The sequence below is a fragment of the Lichenostomus cassidix genome, chromosome 2 (assembly GCF_008360975.1).
Source record: "Lichenostomus cassidix isolate B80296 chromosome 2, HeHo_3.0, whole genome shotgun sequence".
Lineage (NCBI taxonomy): Eukaryota > Metazoa > Chordata > Aves > Passeriformes > Meliphagidae > Lichenostomus > Lichenostomus cassidix.
In genome coordinates, this window is record NC_139482.1 from 91186230 (window position 1) to 91207151 (window position 20922).

The window sequence follows — 20922 nt, forward strand, 5'->3', positions numbered from 1 at the left end:
AAATTTTTAAAGCAATTTCAACATCATTTTGTGACAGTCAGTTTCCTGTCTTTTTCAGAACTGATGTCAAAACTGAGAGTGTTGATCCTCATTAGCAGTGGAACTCAAAATTGATTTGATTAAGTTGATGCAGGGACATGAGTTTATACTTTATTGCAGTTGCATTTCAGTCTGACAAATTACTTTTCATTGAAGCTGAACAGGAAGAAACTGTGACAAAGCTGAGATAAACATTGGCATGGGGCTTTTTAATGTTTTAAAAGAACATTGTTTTACAGAAGTGCAAGTATATGCCTACACTTGGAGAAAAGGTTGTATATATTTGTTCTATAAAGGTGCAGCAGTCCTGATGTGGTACTTGCATGTAGTTTTGGTCCTTTCAGTGTGTTTTGTTGCTTATACACACACAGTTCCTGACAATGAGAATATGGGAGTGTTTGGGATGTATTGTAATATATTTTCTATGCTCATAGGTAATTCCATAAGTGATCCATTACCTCGTATTTGACAGGTGTTTTCACAAGTAAGCATTATTTTAAATGACAGACAATGTAGCTGTCGTTACACAGCTGGGTGTCTGTAGGACATGAGAGGTTTGTAACAGTGCTGTGAGAGGGCTGCTAGAAGACAGTGTTGTCCCAATGTGGTTTTATCAGCAGAGCAGTGTTTTTGGGCTCCGACAGTGATCCCTGAGCAGTATGCTGAAGGATTTTAATGGGTCCTCTAGAGGTAAAGGAAGGATGCTGCAGTATCTGTGTGGAAGTATCCCACTTCTGATGTGTACTGATCAATAGGTGAACAGTTCTGTGTTGATAGATAAACTCTGGGCTCATGCTAGACTTGCTGTGTTGAGAGGTCATAGATAGTGCAGGTCATAAAAATAGGAAGCCAAAAAAAACCAAGGAAGCCTTCTCTACACCTCTCTGTGGATCAGTAAAGACTTTTTTTCTCAACACAATGTCTGGTTATCACAGTGGAAGATAAACAAGTGTTAAAGGAGTGCTGTCCTACATATCTGTGGCCCTGGGTTGTGAAGGAAAATCAGTCCTATTTCATGCAGTGGAAACAATTCTTTATGATCCTTGGTTGCAGTGTGATTATTTTGGCTATTGTGGAAGAACCACTTTGCTTCTCATGTTTCCAAGGCCTTAACTGAACTCCTAGATGTGCCAAAAGAGCTGCTCAGCTGTATCCTGATGAGCTGCAGAACAACAGAATGTGGGAGGTGCTGGTGTGTCATCTTCACTGTTAGGTAGATAAAATGTCAAGAGACCAAAAAAAAGGGTAATCTTGATTAGCTGTACACTTCTAAGTACTTTGATATACTAAATAATGTGAATGCTTGTGGACTTTTGTCATCTCTTTTTCTGGGCTGTGCCTCAGTAGTCAGCATAGCCCAGTGAACATGAACCTCCAGTGATGTCTGTCTTCCACTGTATGAGCTGGTCAGTTCTACCCACCATCTCCTGCCTTTAAACCAGTTATCTCTTGACATAAGGACCTTTGTTCCTACTCTGAGGCTGCTTAGATTTCTGGAATCTTTTTTCCTAAGTATTACAGGGTTTTCCATACTCACGTGCAGCTACCATTAACAAGATTTCGAAGAGATGCACAAGCAAGTTCTTTTCTTTCAGAAACCATTCTGTCCCCAAGCATGACATAGGTGTTCACCTGTCAGCTCATTTCATCCATGGTTACAGTGTGTATCAATTTGACTAGTGCAGGCGCTGAAGTTACTTAGATGGAACCTATTTTTATAAATAAAGCATACCAATAAAAATAAAAAAAAAATGCACTAACCCCCCCCCAAATAAAAAGAAACAAAAAAACCCAAAAAACAACAACAAAAAAGAACCTAACCAAAAAAAAAAACTACAAAGCTCTCCAAAACATCACTTCATTTGTCACTCCATAGCCTTGTAAGTGTCAGGGAAGTTCTCAGATATCAGGTTGTTCACAGCTGCTGATTCAGTTCATCCTTGCCAAGGGTACTTGGAGTTCCTTTGCAAGATGAATGCCATCTCCTGGTTTGTTGGGTTCCATAATATTTCGTGCAGCTGCTTAAAGTCACATCAGGTTATCCTGAGGAGTCCTTCTGGGCTGGGAACCAGCCCAGTTTCTTCTCTGGTGATCAGAGTCCCTGTAGCTGGTGTCCTATAGCTTTATCCTGCTTGATTGCTATTCCTGTGCAGTGGTTGTCTGCTAGGTGTACAGAATCTTGGAAAGTTTTCTGCTCCTGATGTGTTTGAAAGACAAATTAATAATAAATTAATAATAGTATCTTGGTGGTTTGAAGCACTTGCTGAGGTTGTGGAAAGTCTGTATTCACTGTCTTCATCTGAAGGGGAGATTGATTTCCTATTTCCTAACGCAGTGACTTAGTCATTGAACTATTTTGAGGACATGTCCTTAATTTTATTAAATTTTATTACATTTTCACTGAGTTGAGGCATAGAATGCAGTTAGTTGTTTTTTTCAGAAAATAAGTGAATCAGCTGCTGATTCTGCCTATGACTGTTTAAATGTTCTGAGTGGAACAGAAGTATCAGTGAAAGAAATAGAGGGGATACTCCTTTTATGATGATTTTACAACCGAGAATTTAAAAAAAAACAGTTGTGGGAGGAGGCCTTGGTTTAAATCTGTGATCAATGGTTGATAAAATAAATTTAAAATGGGATCATGTATTACAGTAGAAGTTGTATATCTCAGGCTGTTGTCTTGCCAATGTTCAAGTAATTCTGTAAAGCTACAAGAACACCCTGTACTAGATATTCCCAATTATGGTGCTGAGAGCATTTTCCTGGAAGGTGAGGGAATTGGATTTTATTTTCCTTGAACAGAAAACACAAACCCTTGACCTTGCACTTCTCAAGTGTTACAACCCTCACATTTATGAACAAAAGGGTGGTAATATTAATGCCTCAGAAGAGCTGTGAATCTTGCATTTGCTTTTTTATGTTTACTTCAGAAATACTTGAGGACTGAACTCAGGGCACTGAAATTAATCACACTTTTTTCAATTTCATCTGTAAAAAAATAAAATCAAAACCCAACCCAAATCCAAATTCTAAGGAAAATTTGCTTAGCAAGTGCTAGACAGGTGCATTGCTGTCTGTCTGAGCTGGAGTTTGACCACTTTGTTTTACAGGGGGACAAGTGGAAGGATAATTTTTAAAATGACTGCAGCAAGGTTATGAGAGTTCTTCCACTAGAGACCTCTAAATTTCTCAATGTCTCCTTATGACTGTATAAGCCAAAATCAGCACCTTAAATCTGAACCATAAATCAATTGGTAGCTGGTTTAGTTCAGGAAGCACAGAGCTAGTAGTCTGCAGCTGAGAAATAACCACTTATGCACAAACTGCGGTTGTTTTATTTTGCAGCTGTGTGATATAGCTGACCTGAAAATAACAACAGTGAGAAATAAAGTAGTCAAGTCCATCTGGACTTAAAAGCTTGCAGCAAGTGATAAAAGGAATGCATTGCACACTTGCTTTGTCTGAGAAATATTTGCTTTGTTAATGACAAGAGAAGCAGTGATTTTTAAGTTAATTAGATTCAGCTTTTCTTTTATTACCATTTGGTGTACAGAGCAGGTTACCTGAAGGTGCAATTCTAAACCTCAGAAGAGGGGTTCCCACAGAGAGCAGATGACCTTATGGAAATTACAACATGTAATTCATCATAGTTAATGTGGGTTTGGACTAGTTGACTGGAGAGGTCTCACTCATATGCAGTTTGATAACAGGTTCCCATTGTCGGTAATAATTTATTCAAAAAAAGGAAGTTATAATATGATTATTATCTCTCTTCCACATATAAAGCAGATAATTTTTTTAGTCAAATGTCTGACATGTAATTTACAAGCATCTTGAAAATGCATTTTAAAAGTGCAGAGTCCCTAATTATTCATGGTAGTCCTAATATATTAAGCTAAGATTTTTAAAATAACTTGTAATGTCCTTGTAGTACATCAATATCTGTTCTAGAATTGAATTTCTCTTGTTCTGTGTTATCTTATTTTTATTTCCTTTGATGTAAACTTTAAAATTGAGCAGCTTTAACAAGTGTCTACATTATAGGTACTTGGGTTCTAAGGTAATTGAGGTGATGACAGCTGGTTAGACTTTTATTGAAGCAAACTTCTTCTGTGCTGTAACGCTGCTCTGCTTGTGTTTGTATTATTAGAAAGACATGGGTTTTGGTCTTAATTTATTGTATCTGTGAGATTATGTGGTCTTTTAATTACAGGATTTCATGTTATTTTTCCATCCTGCATTCTGTATGGACTACATCATGAGCACTGAAAGAACGTTTATTTAATGTTACTGCTTGGCCCTGTTTCAGTAGGAGGCTCCATGTTTTCTCAATTGTATTATGTCACACTTGGAAAACAAAGGGATTCCCTCCCCCTGCCCCCACCCTTGGAAGTTTTTTGTTGTGTTCAAGTAATTTTCACAGCTGCAGGGATGGGAAGGTGATGTTTTTCCCAGTTTAAAGATGAGGAACTGAGGCAAGGAAAAGGTGTACACAGAAGTATGTGACAACTTTAGGAACTCAGTATGAAACATTTGGGTTCTAATTTTTTTAGAATACTTGGCATCTTCTGTCTTGAAAACAAACAGTTGACCTCAAATTCACTGTAAGTTCAAGTGGAGCAGTAGAGGTCAGCAGGGTCTGTGTGCTCATCTTAGAAATACTTGAAGCTATATCTCTCCACAGTTGTTAGTGATGTTTTAGTCTTTTACTCATTGTTGAGTTGTTGCAGGGCTAGGGATAACTAGCAGAAAAAAGGGTATGAGAGAAGCCTCTAGTAAGAATAATACAAGCTTGTTCTATCCTAAAAGTATAAAAAAAAAAATCTGGTGATACTTGAAGAAATGTGTTACTACTGACTTCTATCCTCCAATTGTAAAAAGTATTTATCTTGCATCTTGTATAACCTACCTGAATTTGTGAGCTAATACTTTCTTCTACTTTTTTAATTATCTGGTGCCTTATACACTGTGCACATTATAGATGATGCAATAAATAAGGCAGGGACAGGTCAGACTATGTTGTACTTCACGGTGTAATCTTGATTGACCCACTCATCCATGATTTGAATGAGGCATAGATTTTTTTTTTTTTTTAGAGAAAATATGACATATAATATTATCATACTCTAAGGTGTATGCACAGAGAGGCCAAGCGGAAGATCAGAGGCAATCTTCTCTGTCACTTTCTAAATTTAATATTGGATTATTTTTAACCTTAATGCTCTTTTAACTTTGAGGCTTCTTCTGTGCATATGATAGCTTTCACTATCTAAAAAAGTAAATTGCAACTGAATTTGGGGATCTTGATTTTGTGTGTGTGACTCAGTGTAGCTCTGCTTGTAGAGATGAGTCTTAAATTAAACCATTTAATAGCTCTGTCAAGGGCTTGTGCCTTATGCTGCCTCCATGTTCCCAGGGCAGAACTGCAGGGATTCTCTCTGCTTCCTCTTATGTGTGTATCAGTGACCCTTACCTTGGCATTCTGTTATGATGCTTAACATGCTTGTCCTGTTTGTGAGTTTGTAGGTGGGTGGGAAAACAAAACTGATGAAGTGTTTGATTTCCAGATGTTTAGCAATAAGCTTTGGAATTATTTTTTCTGTCCAGGGATTTCCTGAACCTATTGCAGTTTGTGTTTGCTAGACTGCAGTGAAGCTTGAGTTTTTGTTCAATCTTTTCTGGAGGTCCTGTAAAATTCTTGCATGTGCTGATCCTATTGTTAGGAATTCAAAGCATCTGCTATCTGTTGTGTATGGAAATGGAATTTTTCCAATATGGAATTTTTAAAAAAATTTTATTATTTTAAACCAAAACCAGATTCTAACAAGGTTTGTCACGCAAGTCCCTACTCCCTGAACTGGGGCTTGTCACATATCTTTCTCTTTTCCTACCCAAGATTTATTTATTTTCACAGTTGCCTGATTACCTTTGTAGCTGTTGTGTCTCTCCCATCCTCTTGCATTCCCACAATTTTGCTCAGCGGTTGCATCACAGTTTGAATTTCTGTGTCTAATAAGTCCTAAACTCTCTTGAATCTCTCAATGCTCCTCAGTGCTTATTTTGGTAAAATGAGTGACCTCAAGTCAGACTCATGGTCCTTCTGCATTGGATTCAGGGAGCTTCCTCAGCACGGGACGCAAGCTTCACAGGACTCTCTCTTCTGGTGTACAGATTTGATTCCTGTGTGAATATCCACTTTATATAGGGACGTAGTGTCAAGAGCTCTTGCTGATTTAGTTCAATATGTGTGAAATTCTCTTCCATGCTGTAATGAATGGAAGTGGGACCTGCTCGGAAGGATGGAAAAGATTTGCCATTCTCCTGGGAGAAGACAATGGCCAAGAGATTTTTCTTGAGCCAACTTGGCAGCCAAGTGGCAGCCTTAGGAATGGAGAGAGATTGAGAGACTAGGGTAGGACCAAAGGCCTCCCAGGAACCAGAAATGGAGAGCTGCCTGCACTGTAAAGTCACTACATCACCTAAAATATGGCAAATCCTTACTTCGAGGCATTAAGAATTCAATGTGAAGTGGGAGCTTTATTTAATAAAGCCTTACTCTGTGCTCTCTTGCATAGGTGTCATTTTTTCCCCCCTCTAGAATTAACTATCCTACTTGGTAGTCTGATGGAATCCTGAATTTTTTCTTTAATTTAAAGAAATTTTGAAATTCCAGGGTTTTTCTCCTTTTTTTTGAGTACCTCCAGACACGTGCATATTCTAGCTGTCATTTTTGTGGATGCTGAAATATTATGGATGGATTTTCGTGGGTGGCAAAATGTATGTGCCTGGCACAAAGGTATTCCAAATTTGATATTTTTGCTCCTCAAGCATGGAGCTGTAAAAAATTCCTGCATAACAAGCTTTCCAGAATTTTGTTACCCATGAGCTAAGCCATTTTGGCTGTTAGCAGAGAGAAATTAGGAAAAAAAATGATGTGAGGCAGATAGTTGGCTTGGAAAATTGCTTTCAGAAGCTCTGAAATTTCACAAGATTGTAAGAGTGGAAAGCAGCAATCTCTTACAGCAAAGATCCATAGCCTGCAGTGCCAGTGCCAAAAGCAGCATACAAGGCAATTTGAATAATACGCATTTTTGCATAATGTGATGTGGGTCTGAGCTTCAGCCTTCTGAGGAAAGCATGTGTGAGATGTCCTTGTTCCCAGCTCCTGGCTTCCTCCTGGTTCAGCACTGACACATGAGCCAGACTCTGCCATTAGTGGTCACTAGTGTCTGTGTGCTCTGTGTGTGCTCTGTGTTTCCACAAGCACTGGCTTTTGATTTGACACACCAAATGTAGGCTGGTGCTCCACTTGTTCCAGATTGCCCTTGAGAAAGGAAAGATCAGACAGCTTTGGTAATGGGTTTGCTCCTCTTTTGCATATTGCTCCTTTTTGTGTTCTAAATCTCCAACCAAGTTTTTAACTTAGCTGTGTTTAATAGCTTCAGCAGTTCTGAAAGAGATGCTGAGAGTGCTTTCAGATGGGGTTTGTTGTTCATGTAAAGAGCCATATTAAAAGTAGAGGATATAATGAAAAAGATAGCCCAGCATTTGTAATGTAATGACTTTTACCAAGTAAGGGAAATAAAATGAGTTTAATTTGCTGTGTCATCACTGAACTAAAGATTATACTGGTATTAATGAAATTTTGCTATCTCAGTAATTTAATCATCATGGCAACCTAAGCCCATAAAGAGATACAAAGTTCAGTATTGCTTGTCTTTAAAAGAGCCAGTTCTGGTTTTGAAGCTATTTAAAATGCTATTCTAATAGCAGCATTATAGAAACAGGAATGTTAAAACAGTAACAATTTAGGTATGCTAATTGATTGTATTGTGCAGGTAGGTTGTGAATTCTTAATTACATGGTTTTTAATAAACTGTCTGCTATTGGTTTTGTGTAGATCATCCTTTGCAGGCTGGAAGTGCCAAGTGCAGGATAATTCAGTGAATGATGTGGACTATTTCAGCTTCTTGTTTTCAACCCTTATAGGTAATCTATATGAATGTAATAATTCAGAATTAACTAAATGAAGTTTGTTTTGATAGTCAGTTACTGAATTTAGTTTAGAATAAATGGTTCAGTAACTACTTCCTGAAAGTAATTCTAACCTTGTTATATGTTTTTGATATGAGATATCCTTTGTTCTCTTGATCTGCTTTTTGACGCTATTTTTACACTTTTCCATTTGGGCTGAATATTTGCATATTTTTTCTTCATTCAAGCAACTTTCTTTGGAAAGTATGAGGAAAACCTAAATTCAGCATATGACATAAACAAAATTTTTTTCCTAGCTTGAAGTAAATGCCTTTTATTGGCTCATAACAATATAAATGAGTGCCTTTGGGATTTCCTGCGAACGTGCTTACGCTATTAAGAACATTCCATCAGAATAAAGTAATCAAACTACGTTGAAGTGAGCTGGCCAAGGTCAGCATCTGAGCAGAGCTGCTTCTGCTACTCTATTCTTACTCAGCTATAAAAATAGTTGTATTCTGTGATGATGCAACTTTGGGAAATTACAGTGGTTAAAATGGCGTAATATTGCTAAGGAACAGCTTCCACTAACTTGTGCTGTGGTAAAAAATAGTGTGTTTTCTTCTTCATCACCTTGGTCATTAACAATGTTTAGCTACTTTTTTTTTTTCCAAAAATTACTTTTTTGTTCCTAAAGTGGTAAAAAGAGTGCTGTACTGATAGCAGAGAAAAAGAAAGCAAAGCCCATGTAATTCATGTGGAGTAGTTGTCCTGTTTTACTGAAATATCCAATACCTGTCTAGAAATAATAAGCCAAATTATATTTTTTTTAAAACCTGAGGTTATATTACTGATTACTGAGGTTACTGAGTTATTATGAACACAGGAAGTATTTTGCAATATACACATTTTTATGTCTTTAAAGACACATATATTGAAAATAGCATAACACTGGCCTCTTAAAGTTGTTTTTATACCACATTATAGTATTATTGATTTTTTAAGTATGTTTGTTTTCTGTCAAAAGTCACAATTTGTACTTTGATATACTTAGTTTATAATACCAAGCCCGAACTTTGTCTTAGAAGTTGTTATGTTGACATAATGTAAAAGACAGTGTTTTTGAGTGATGCTGTTGAAGTAGAACACTGTTTGGCTTGTTTTGTGATACTGTTGTACTGCTTCTTCTTCCCCAGGGTTTTCAAGAGAGGAGCTGACTAGTCTCCAGGGCATTAGAGGAAAACCACACATTAGCCAGACACAGCTTTCACCTATCCGTCTTTACCTAACTGATCTGGACCAGTTTTTACACCACTGGGCTGTGACAGAGGTAATACATCAACACTAATTCTAAATGACAGCATACAAACTCTGAGTGCTCTCCATCCCTTTTCTGCAGATGCCTAAATCTTGTCGTGATTTGAGCTGAAAAAAGAATGAAAAATATAAAAGCTGTTGAACAGCCAATATTTTTCTACAGCCAGCAGATAATATTTTGAAGGAAGCTGCTTTAAAAGTTGAATGTTCAGACACATAGTATGCAAAGCAATACTCAAGGAACAAATTGGCAGAAACCTTGCTGGAAATTCTTAAACATTAATAATACTTGGACCAGCAATATGTTTTGGCTCACAAAAACAAATTAATTGTAAAAATACTAATTATAAAGTTTTCTTTGAGAGTGAGTGCCACTATTAATTAAAAAGCACTTGTTTTAAATAAAATTTCAGTAATGGGAGTAATATTAAATTGGGATTAGTCATTATTTAGAATAGTTTCTGATTAGTTAACCAAAATATGCTGCGATTAGAAACTTTACTGTGAATTCGGTACCTAAGATCGTAAGAGTTGAAAACTTAATTGTCAGTTCTAAAGGGATTTGAGCCACCAGATTTTATTCAAAACAGGTGCATTAGTTGTCTTCTGCATCAGCTCTTTATATTGTTTATCTTAATAGAAACCACTTTAAGGTGTGAAATCATGTTTTAATGACATGCCAGTTTGACAGTACTCATGAAATCCTAGTCCTGAATTCAGAAGGAAGTGCAAAACAGAAGGCTTTAGTTGTATGGTTTTTCCATTCAAGAAAACAATATATAGTAGATGTATGTATTAAAGTATTTTAAGCAAGGCTGTTGTTTGGTATCATGCCTGACACACATTTTTAGGTGTCCTGCCTTCAGTCATTTGGCCTGTGGAGCAGTTGAACTTTGTGATTTGTTTTGCTTTGTCTCTTCTCGACAGTAATGAAGTGTTTTCTCACCAAAATACCTTCCTCCTGTATGAAAAGATCAGAATGCTCTCTTTCCATGTTCTGTTCCACTGTGAATGCTTCAGAGTGATTATTTGTTTCTCAGAGCATAATCCCATACAGCATCTAAAGGATTTTTGTACACTTTACCTGTTTCTTAAAGTATCACCTCTAGTGTGTTTTCCTTCCTCTTTTTGCTTCTATATCATGAATCTTTCAAGTTGGCAGTGAAAGAGGACTACCTTCACATAGGGAACAGTGAAGTAGTTTTATTCCTGTTTTGTGCTCTTTGGTTCCTGGTTGAGAGTTTGAGTTTCTTCTGCCACAATCTTCAGTGTTTTGCTGCCATAAAGGACAGTCGGTATTTACAGAAACTTATCTGTAATAATAAAAAAAAAGTAATTTAAAAAGTATCTTTTTTCAGGAAAGATACAAGGTGCTCTCCCAGTTTTTCAGAAGGGGATGATGGTCAATAAGCAAAGAGCTGGATGTCCTCTGTTAGTGATGAAAGATGATTTGGACATCCTGTGGAGCACTGCAGTACTTCTGCACTTATGTGTCAGTCTGAAATCTTTTCTGGAGACTACTTTATGAAAGAGAGAATAGGAGCGAAAATCCCATGCATCAGAAATCTATGTGAAGAAGGATGAGACGTTCTAGACCCACCTGGTTGTGTAGGCTCTTAACCAAAGGGAGCTCTGAACTGTCACTTTCTCCCGGTGAGCATGGTCAAACACTGGAGAAGGCAGCCTAGAGAACTTATGGTTCCCATCTATGGATGTACTCAAAATCAGTCTGGACACAATGCAGGGTGACCTGCTCCAGGGGACTCCACTTGAGCAGGAGCACTGGATTAGAAGAACTCAAGGGTGTTTCTTCCATCTTTAGGGATTCTGTGATTATTTGAAAACTCCTTCTGGAAAAAAACAGGTCTTTGTTTCACCATCAGCAAATCTCTTCATTATTTTTGCTTTTCAGAACATAATGAGATTCACAGTAGGAGTAGGGGTTTGTTTTCTTTTTTTTGGTAGGTTTGTTACACTTAGATATGATCTAAAAGTCACACTGTTCCTGTTAAATGCTTGCCAGGTGTTGCAATTCTGTTTAGGGTGTTCCTCCCAAATTTGCTGATTTTTTTTTTTTTTCCCCATGGAATTTGTGGACAAAAAGTAGGGGCACCTTTTTAGTAGCTTGCTTTCATACTGGAGAAAAATGAAAATATTTTTTCCTCTTCCTTCTGATCTGGTAATAATGGTCTCTGTGGCATATCTGTTTGTGTTGCAATAAGAAATGATCATTGGTATTCAGGCAACCACTTCCTTTTAGAAGTTGCAGAATTCCATTCATTTTTCACTTGTCTGGTTTTGATTTCAGATGCAGTTGTAGATACAGTAAACGATACATAAACAAAACCATGCTGAAGTTACCATTTCAGCTTTTAGATTGTTTTTTTCTCTCTGTTTAAGTAGCTAATATACCACTGTGTTCTCTAAGTTTTAGGAGTTTTTATCTTTTCCTTGTTTGAGTGCCATGCTCCAACTTCAAACATATTGACTGATATTCTATATAATGCTCAATTTGTGATGAAAATGTTCTGAGGACTGTAGTCCATAAAAACTTTGGGATTTGTAGGCTGGACAATTTCTAAAACCAAGGAGGTGAAGAAAAAAAAGGAAAGAAAAAGCCAGGTTTGGGAAAAACCTTTCAGTTCAAGATTTGCCACAAGCTGCACGGGAATACGTTTTGTAGATCAAGTAGTTTTCACTAGGTACTAAACAAGCTAATCTGCACACAAGAGAAAAAAAAACTAAACAACAACAAAACCACCAACCCCAACCAAAAAAAAGCAAATCCCAGAGCTGCAGGCTCTGGGGAGAAGAAAACTGCCAATAAATAATGAGAATCTTCTAGGGTGTCTTGAAAGACAGTGTGATATGATGGTTCTGTGTGCATTGAGTTTGAGGAAGGTAGGTTTGGAGAATGCTTTCATCCAAGTGGATGTAGTTTGAGGTATGATAGAATTCTGGAGTCAAAATATTTTTTGCTGTGGCAGAAAATTGCTTATTAAGATAGATAAGTACTACGGGAAATAATAAACCCAGCTTGAATTAGTCATGCTTTTGGTGGGGCTGGGTAGAGTGCGCAGGTTCTGAATGCTAGCATTTCATCTGTTCCCTTGCTGGATAAGAAGTTTATGGTGATGCTGTAATGTTAAGCAAAATGTTTGTAGTCATTTAAAATACCTGCTAAATGAGAACAGTGCTCGTTGGCTGCAGACCAGGCAGCATCCAGGCTTCTGCTCTATGTTGAGAATTGTTTGTTTAAGTGTTCTAATTGTGTAGTTGTAATTCAGGATTTCCTGTCAATGGGAAAGTATTTTAACGTGGATGAAAATAAATAAGGAACTCTGATGGAATTAGGATTTGATGGCCTGGTTTCCTCTCAATAAATTAGACTAGTGATCAGATTCCTATTAGTCCTTCCACTGTCTTCTTTCATCTCTTCAAGCTCTAGTTTTGTCTAAACCATTGTCAGTTTTTAGCTCTCTGTTGAAAAGAATCAAGTAAAGAGAAAGGGTAAGTTCTGGAAAGGAAAAGAATATCTTGAGGCATTTTCAAACAGCAGTTTGGATTTCTGGAGTGTTACTATAGCCAGGGCACACCTGGTAGCATGTGGATAACACTAACAAATGCACTTACGGTAGGGGCTAATGTGTTTTTAAATGGTTTATAACAAAATCTGTTTTGAGCTGGATATTGTTTATAAATTACTTGGTTTTTTTGTCTGGAGAGTGGTAATTGGAATCGTAGAAATCTGAAACCATGGGGGTTTTTTGTGGAAGCTTTCAAATAGTGATGATTTTCAGTTTAGGAGTAATGTTTTAGAAAAGTGTCTCTTTAAATGCTGTTTTGCATAGCTCTAAAGGTTAGTCTTCATGATTTGTCTAAAAGATGCTAAATGCAAGAACTTTGGTTTCTTTTCTGGAGGAACTTCTGCTTAAAATTACTTCTATCTTGTTAAAGCCAATTATTTAAAATCATCCCCCTGTAGCTGAAATAAATGGAACTCCAGAATAAATGGTTGCAGCCCAAGGGAAGAGGCTTCAGCCTTGGCTCATTTTAACTGTGCCCATAGTGTTTGTCAGTGATATTGTTCACTTTCCTGTAATTGAATTGCTCTGCCAGGATCGAATGAAAAAGTGCCCACAGAAATGAAGAGTTTAACAAGGTAACCGTGTATACATGGTAATTTCTGTTGTAATATTTGATGTTTGTGACGGTTGAACATTTCAGAGGGGGAAAGCAAATGATAATTTGATGGTTTGCTTGAAGTTGAGATTCCAGAGCTGTATCAAGCACACAACTGACTCGAAGAAATGAAATAACCAAATGTTTAAAATGTTTAAGGGCAAATGCTTGGGAAGGGCAGCTGCTTTTAAAAACAAGCTTGAATTCAAAAACCTTGGGATGCATGTAGTGTAATACATTAATCGGTGTCAAAAACTGTTAAGTCTTGTAAGTGAAATGCAGTTGGGAAGGCTGGATCTGCACAGATCTGCTATGAAAAATTACAGCAAATCAATAAAGATAGCAAGTCAATGCATGTAAATTAAAAGCCCTGCAAGGATGTTTGTCTTGAGAAGTAAATAGTGGTGGTGTAGTGCTGTAGCTTAACTTGAAGCAGAGATTAATGCTTTAGAAAAACTCCAAAAATTTTTAACATGTAAAGTTTAAATTGAAGCTCCTGAAATATTTCAACTTGTTGTCTTTATTGAGATTTATAGGTTAGAGTTACACTGGGGAGAAAAGGCAGCTGAGGGTAAATAAATTTCCTTCTAAATAAAATTGCTTCTAAACTAGGAATACAGTACAATTTTAATCGTTAAGAAGGCCAAAAATGCTGTATAAGCCCATTAATATTTTGTAAAGCTACATCCTATCCCAGCTTTCATTTTTAGAGTTGAAAATAAGTTTTTTGCAGAAAGTAGTGCAAAGTCCAGAGAAACAGAACGGAAATAATTTAAGTGAAGTAATGCCTCCTAAAATTAACAAAGCTCTTTTTCAAAGGTTTCTTTCATAGTTTTCTTGAGATGTGAAACTTAAACCCAAAGCAAACAAAAAAAGCACCAAAACTAGCCCCACCAATAAAACCTGAACAGTAAAACGCAAACTTTCAGAAAACCTGAGCTGAGGTCAGTGCTCCATTGTACTTGTATCATACACTTCCAGCATGTCTTGTCACACCTTGGAGCTGGGAGCTCACATGTTACTGCGTGTAACTAGAGTGAATTTACAGCTCCACACATACTGTGTATCGTGCTTTACATCAAATCCTGGCTTGTGATACCTAACCTAAATTTGCTCAAAAAGCCTGTGTGGGACAAGAGCTGAGTGTTGGGTTCTCTGTGTTTTCAAGCCCTTTTGTTTGGAGAAGAGGCAGGCAGGTGAATTCAAGACTTCAACATCAGATGTTCCTTTGACTGTTCTGCATGCACTCTGATGAGGAGGCATCCAGAGGAGGAGCAATTGGCTGTGGTGACATTTTATAGCTGTGAGGAAGCTGCAGAGCTGTGAAAGAAGGGCATATTATGGCTTCAAGAGAATGAAACAAAAGCTGTTTTGTGGTGTCCTTTCTTTGAATTTTGTTAATAAGATGGCTCTGAGAAGAGAACCAGATCTGTGACGTTTTTCAAGTATGGCTTTGTCTACTCCTGGACAGCACACTAGCTATTGAGCATAAAACCTGGTTTTGCTGATAACAGTAATTTCAGAAATGCCCCTCACTTAGTGAGCCAGTGGGATAGTCTCTAGCCCATAGTTCTCTGCCTCTTGGCACCAAATCTTGCTGGTGCCCAGACTTGAAGACATGGTCAAATTGTTGCACAGGAGGTGAGCTGTGATGCTGGCCATTCAGGTATTTGTGTCTGGTGGCAAATTAGGATAACTTCACTTAGTTTAATTGAGTCTCAAATATAGATTTTATATCAGGCCCCATGCTACAGCCAAGGAGCCTGCAGACAGGCAAGCACCACAGTTAGTAAATGCAAGGTGAATTTGTGTGCTGCAGCAAATTTGAATTTGCTGTTTCTGACTGGCAATAGGACATGAGCTGTCCGTCATAATCCTTCTAAGTCTTTGGAAATATGTGGGACACCACATAGGTTCTTAAGCATTTTAAGTAGGTTTCTGCATTCCCATTTTGCTACTCTGAGTGTAAAATTAGCCCAGTAGTGTGGTTTTTTTCTGCTGTTGCTCACCTGTGTTATGTTCTCCTGCAGACTCTGTTCCTCCTTCTTGGCTGTTTCTTTTTTTAACTTAGGTTTTGTTTTATTTTATTGTGAGTGTGTGGGGGTTTCATTGGAGGTTTTTATGGGGGAGTTTTTTCAAGGTTGGTTTTTTTTTTCTGGAGTCAGTGAATCAGGAATACCTTTCACATCCGCCCCTGTGAGCTTACCCAAGGCAGATGAACAAAGATCTCTTGTTGTACGCAGCTTTCTCAACAACTCAGGGCACTGTTAATATTGCCCTGTCAAATCAATTTATTTCAGAAAGAGAAGCAGCACCTGTCAGGGGAGTACAGTGTCTGATAAGCGAGGGTGCTTCAGGGGAGCTGGCCAAGCTTCAGACGCCAAGCTTCATTGCCTGCCCCATCACCTGAAAACTTCTCATTTTCCGCGCTCCACACTAACATGTTACACTGGATACAGTCCTGCTTCAAACAGGCATTTCACAAGGGCTGGGGAATTCACTGCAGAACAGCCTGTTACATTTTAGTTACCTGTGTTTGGGGTGCATGTCGATGTGAGTTGAAAAACATATTTTGAAGTTCACCTTAGGTTGTAGTATCTGGTGTGTACTGACTTTCTTTTTTGATAAAATCACTTCGTGGGGAGTCTGAACTGCCTTTGGTCTGACTCCACACAGTGGCTCGCTAAAATACTTGATCCATTGTCTTTTGTGCTTGCTTGGGTTCCTCTGTGCTCATGCTTGTTTGTGTCTTTAGAGGAAGGTGAGTATTTTTCTTTGAAAAAAGAGTACTTTGCAGCATGATTAAACTTGAAATAATACTCAGATTTTCTCTGGACAGTTGCTGATAAGTAGTTTCCTTGAGACTTTGAATCAGGATTCTGTTGTGTTAACAGGAAGCATTGAGGGAGTGGGAACAGTTCAGTAATGAACAAAACATTAGTCTCAGTTCATCAGGTGTGCTTGTTCCTGTTGCCATGAGGGCTCTCACTGAGACTGGGCTTCCTTGGGTCATCCCAACTCTGTCTTGTGGAGGTGAGAGCATCTTACAAATGAACAATATTAAACTGAGGAATTCGTCTGATTCTACATTAGAACTGTGAAAAGCCTGTTTGGGATTGGATTGTCAGTCAGTTAGGGTGGCTGTCAGTGGCAAAAATGCTTTCAATTTATCTGTTTGAAATAAAATACTCCATGGTGTCAGGATCTCCAAAAAACCTGGGTCAGGCTGTGCTCCTGGGGGGTCTTCCCAGCCTTATTTGGTTGGTTTGTTTTCTGGTGATTTTTGGTGGGTCTTTTTCTTCCCTGTTTTAGTTGGCTGCTGTTGGAATATGTTTTCAGTGTGGCAGGCAAGGAGGCTCATGGAGCAATGACTTCCCAAAGCACTAATAGGGAAGCTGCTGTTGTAGTTGTGTGGCTCATGAGCGTGCTGGGTACTTGGGCTTGTCTGATCAATAGGGTTTGGTTTGAAAACCTGCCAATGGATTACAGAGCCTGTAGTGTTTGCTGCATGATGCTAACAGATAATCCCTGTGTTTAAGGGAATGCTTTACTCTAGGTTAATTTATTCAAGTGAACATTCAAACAAAATTAAAAAGAAAAGAAAAAAATCCCAACAAAATGTCTAAGCCTAAGCCAAGCCTGTTATAAACTACTTGCTTAAAAAAAGAAGAAAACTACCCCTTCCTGACCAAAAATGCATGTTCTCAGTCCATTTACTTCAGGATTGCTCTGAAACAAAACTGCTCTGGCTTTGGTCCAAAATTAATCCATGAATGTGCCAAAAATGTGATAAATGTTAATCAAATGTAATATAATGAATCAGCTGTGACATTTTATTATGGAAATTAAACATCATGCAAAACCTTGCCTAAGGAAAATAAATTGTCAGGGAAAATACTAATTTTCATGTGATAATTAAGTTTTCTTTTTCTTTCATTTCCACGTCTAAAAACGTTTCAGTTTCACTTTTTGTAACAGGCATTTGGTATGAAAGCCATTTCAAGCAGGATTTAGTTTATGAAATTGAAAAGAATTGCCTCTCCCACTTAATTGAAGGAAAACAGAACTGATGTAGGGAATGGTGGTGCAGTTTTGAGAGTCAGAAATATCTAAAAGGTTGAAAAAACAACTTGCACTTTATGACAACCCTTTAAAGCAGTTATACTGCTGTTCAGTGGTATGATGCCTGTTTTCCTTGCCAGTTTGGAAAGAATCTTGAGTGTTGGTGTATTGTACCTGTAATGAAATGCTCCTACAACTCGGGGAGAGCCTCATTGGACTGGTGAGCTTGCTCTAGGGACATAGTCCTAAGAGTGAAATATTAATAATAAAATCATAGTTTGCTGGGTGGCCCTGGTGGATCTGCCTTCAAGGTCTTTAGTTTGTTGACCTCTTGTGGGTCCATATTGAATCAAAAGGAATCTCTAGCAGACTGTGTCTGGTGTGATGTGCTCACAAGCATATGGCAAACCCCTTTGTAAGCTGCCTAAGCTCTGTCTTACGAGCAACAAATGTCTCTTGCATTTTCCTCTGTCATAATCATCCTTCCTAATTTCCATCTCATCTGCATTCCCAGCCAGCCAGGATCATTGTTATGTTTAGTTGTTTGGTTGCATTTGTTTCCCTGCAGTGTTTTTCACCACTTTGTAAATGACAATGACATCCCTTCTTGGGTGTCATTTTGCCAGCCCAGGCAGGTTAAAGTCTTTGCATTGATACCTGTAAGACAGGATCTCTCTTCTTTGTGTAATTTTTCTATGTCTGTTCAGTTTGAGTTTGCTGTTTCTTGAAAATGAGTGACTCCTGCTTTGCACAGTATGTCAGAAATGGTCTAATTCTAAGTAAGATCTTACACAATAGTATTGAACAGATGATCCTTATTCTGTCTGATAACTTCTGTTGGGATTGTCTTTATTTTTACATCCTGAAGGGACATTTGCCCATTTTATGGTTGTATCACAACCACCTTGTGGTCAGCTGTTACTCACAGAATTTCCTCCTCATTTCCGACTGGTAAAACTTGTAGCTGCGTACAGAAGTTTTTATCAGTCTCCAAGCACGTGACCCACAACCTTTGTTTCACTGATTTTTTTTCTTCTATAGTTGTTACTCATCAAACCTGTGCGATCTTTTCCATAGGTTAGTCCAGTCCTCCTGCCTTGGCAGGATTTCTCAGCTTGGAGCTGTCATCTGACAGATTTCATCAGTGCAGTTTTCACATTTGTGTAAGTGCTGCTCATTAAAATGCCAGGTCAGATTGGTGTCACAGTTTGTCCTCGACATGACAATCCCCAGTAATAACCTCTGTTGCAGCTTGACTTTATTCCTTGACACTGCTCATAACACAGATGTTTTGAGTGGATTTCTTGGGAATATTGCAGGCTACTTAGTATTTTATCACTTTCAAATTGCAGTGTACAAAAGCCTTACTATATAAAGAATGGTGTACTCAGTTTTAATGATATTATTTCATCATAAAGTAAATGTATAGTAAGATTATCCAGTGCAAGAGTATCTATGAAATTGTCTTTTAAATAGTCCTATTAGTCAAACAAAACAGTTGCACTACACCTGTGATACTGATTAACGTGATCAATGTCATGACAGCCCAACAATGTTATGTTCCACCAGGCAGATGTGTTAAGGATCTCCTGAATTTGGCCATCTTAAGCAGGGCTGAAAGCAGATGTGACATGTAATTTTGGAATAAGCTGAGCATGCTTCTGTATCACCACAAATGGTGCTGCTTGGCCATTTCTGATTAAACCACCATTAGTTAAAGTTGAGTTTTCATACCACAAGACCTTGAGTGAAAGGTTCTTTCCCTAACCGTTCCCTTCCTCCAGCTGCAAATGTTGTGGACTATTACTTTTGACCCAACACACTTGATATGTTCTGTTTTGTCATTATCTCTTGTTTTGGTGTCTTGATCTTCCTGATTCAACTTAAGTCACAGAACCAAGACACTGTCACAGAATTCAATCCCTCAGATCAGATCTTCCTGCGAAAGTTCTCTTTAGATCTTAAATCATGAGGGATGTTAGAGGAATGCATTTTGCTTAGTCGAGATATTTGTAAAACTCATGGACTTAAATTTTTTCTTCAAACATCTGATCCTGCTAATTTCTGATTCGCTTAAGTACAAAGAGAAGATTCCATTCCTCATATATTGGTTCTTCCATCTTCCTTGTCCTTAGCATATAACATCACAATTGCTAATGGTGTGATAATGCACTCATGCTGTGCACATTGGCTTCTTTGGAGGCTTTAGTTGACACTGGTGAGAGAAGCAGTGAATGCAAACAGAGAGAGAGCATCCAAGCTCTCCAACTAGTCTGCAAATTATTGGAATAGATGGGAAGGAAAAGAGGAACAGAGAAAACTATCTACTGAGGACTGCAATACAGCATACTAGTTCTATTGAGGCTCTGCTTTTTTTACTCTAGCCAGGAGACATACAACATTTTATGGTGGTTTGCTAGTGCCTGATTATATAAGCACCAGAAAGTTCTATGCAGTTTATAAAACAAGATTTCCTGTTGTAGTTTTACATTTTGTATTGTTTTTGGTACTGTAGAGGAAAATAAGTTGGAAATAGATCTTTGCTACATTCTTCTTTGTTATATTATTTTTCTGTTTCACTGTGATCCCTCTGTTTCATGCTTTATCAAGTTATTTGGGAAGTTGATTTTTGAAATTCTTCAGCTCCGAGGAAAGGCATTTGGAGGCTCAATGTGGCACTCTAACTTGATAGCATATTTTTGGACTTCTGTCACAGAGATAAAATGCAGAAAGCCTTACCCAAAAAACTAATGGTATAGACCATCATCTCTTTAAGCACTGAACAATTCATGTTGAGAATGTTACTCTTATACACTGTGAAGAATCAGTACTTGGAGACAAAATTGCTACATGTCCCTGTAGGTACTTCGGATTTAGGTCTGCCAACAAAGTCTGATTGCACAGTGAGTGATTGCTGGTTGCATTCAGAATGCTTAAATACAACTTCGTTTTATTAAAACAGGTGATCTGTCACAGCTTGTCCACTATACCTTCACAAAGTCAGTGTTTTGACATTCTCCAGACTGGCATCTGTAAATATCTGGTAAGTACCATTTTGTCTTTTATGTTAAAGCTTCTTTGTGATAAATTTGCTAACAGTCTCATGAATCCTCAAGTCCACTATGTATTTCGTATATAATTTCAGCATTTGCAAAAGCTTTAAACAAGATTTGGGGGAGTTTAAAAAATACATAATAATCGTTGGTATCTAAACATACATGAGTAATTTTGCTCAAATTTGTGAGTACTTCAGCTTGTCTCCAAGGCAGTTTGGCCATAAATGAAGCACTTCTTGGTTTGGCTTGCTTTTCAAAAAAGCAAACAGCAGCTTTAGATGAGGTTTTTTAC

At 37.9% G+C, this 20922-nt stretch overlaps 1 protein-coding gene across 5 annotated transcripts in view; it reads left to right on the plus strand.

Annotated features, from left to right (window-relative positions):
* TEX10 (testis expressed 10) overlaps nt 1-20922 on the plus strand; it is a 55027-nt gene that overhangs the window by 29719 nt on the left and 4386 nt on the right. For all 5 annotated transcript variants that reach the window (XM_085052366.1, XM_085052371.1, XM_085052370.1 and 2 more), the window contains exons 11-13: nt 7940-8028; nt 9210-9343; nt 20537-20617. In XM_085052366.1, coding sequence (XP_084908492.1) covers nt 7940-8028; nt 9210-9343; nt 20537-20617 — 304 coding nt within the window. The remainder of the gene's footprint in view (nt 1-7939; nt 8029-9209; nt 9344-20536; nt 20618-20922) is intronic.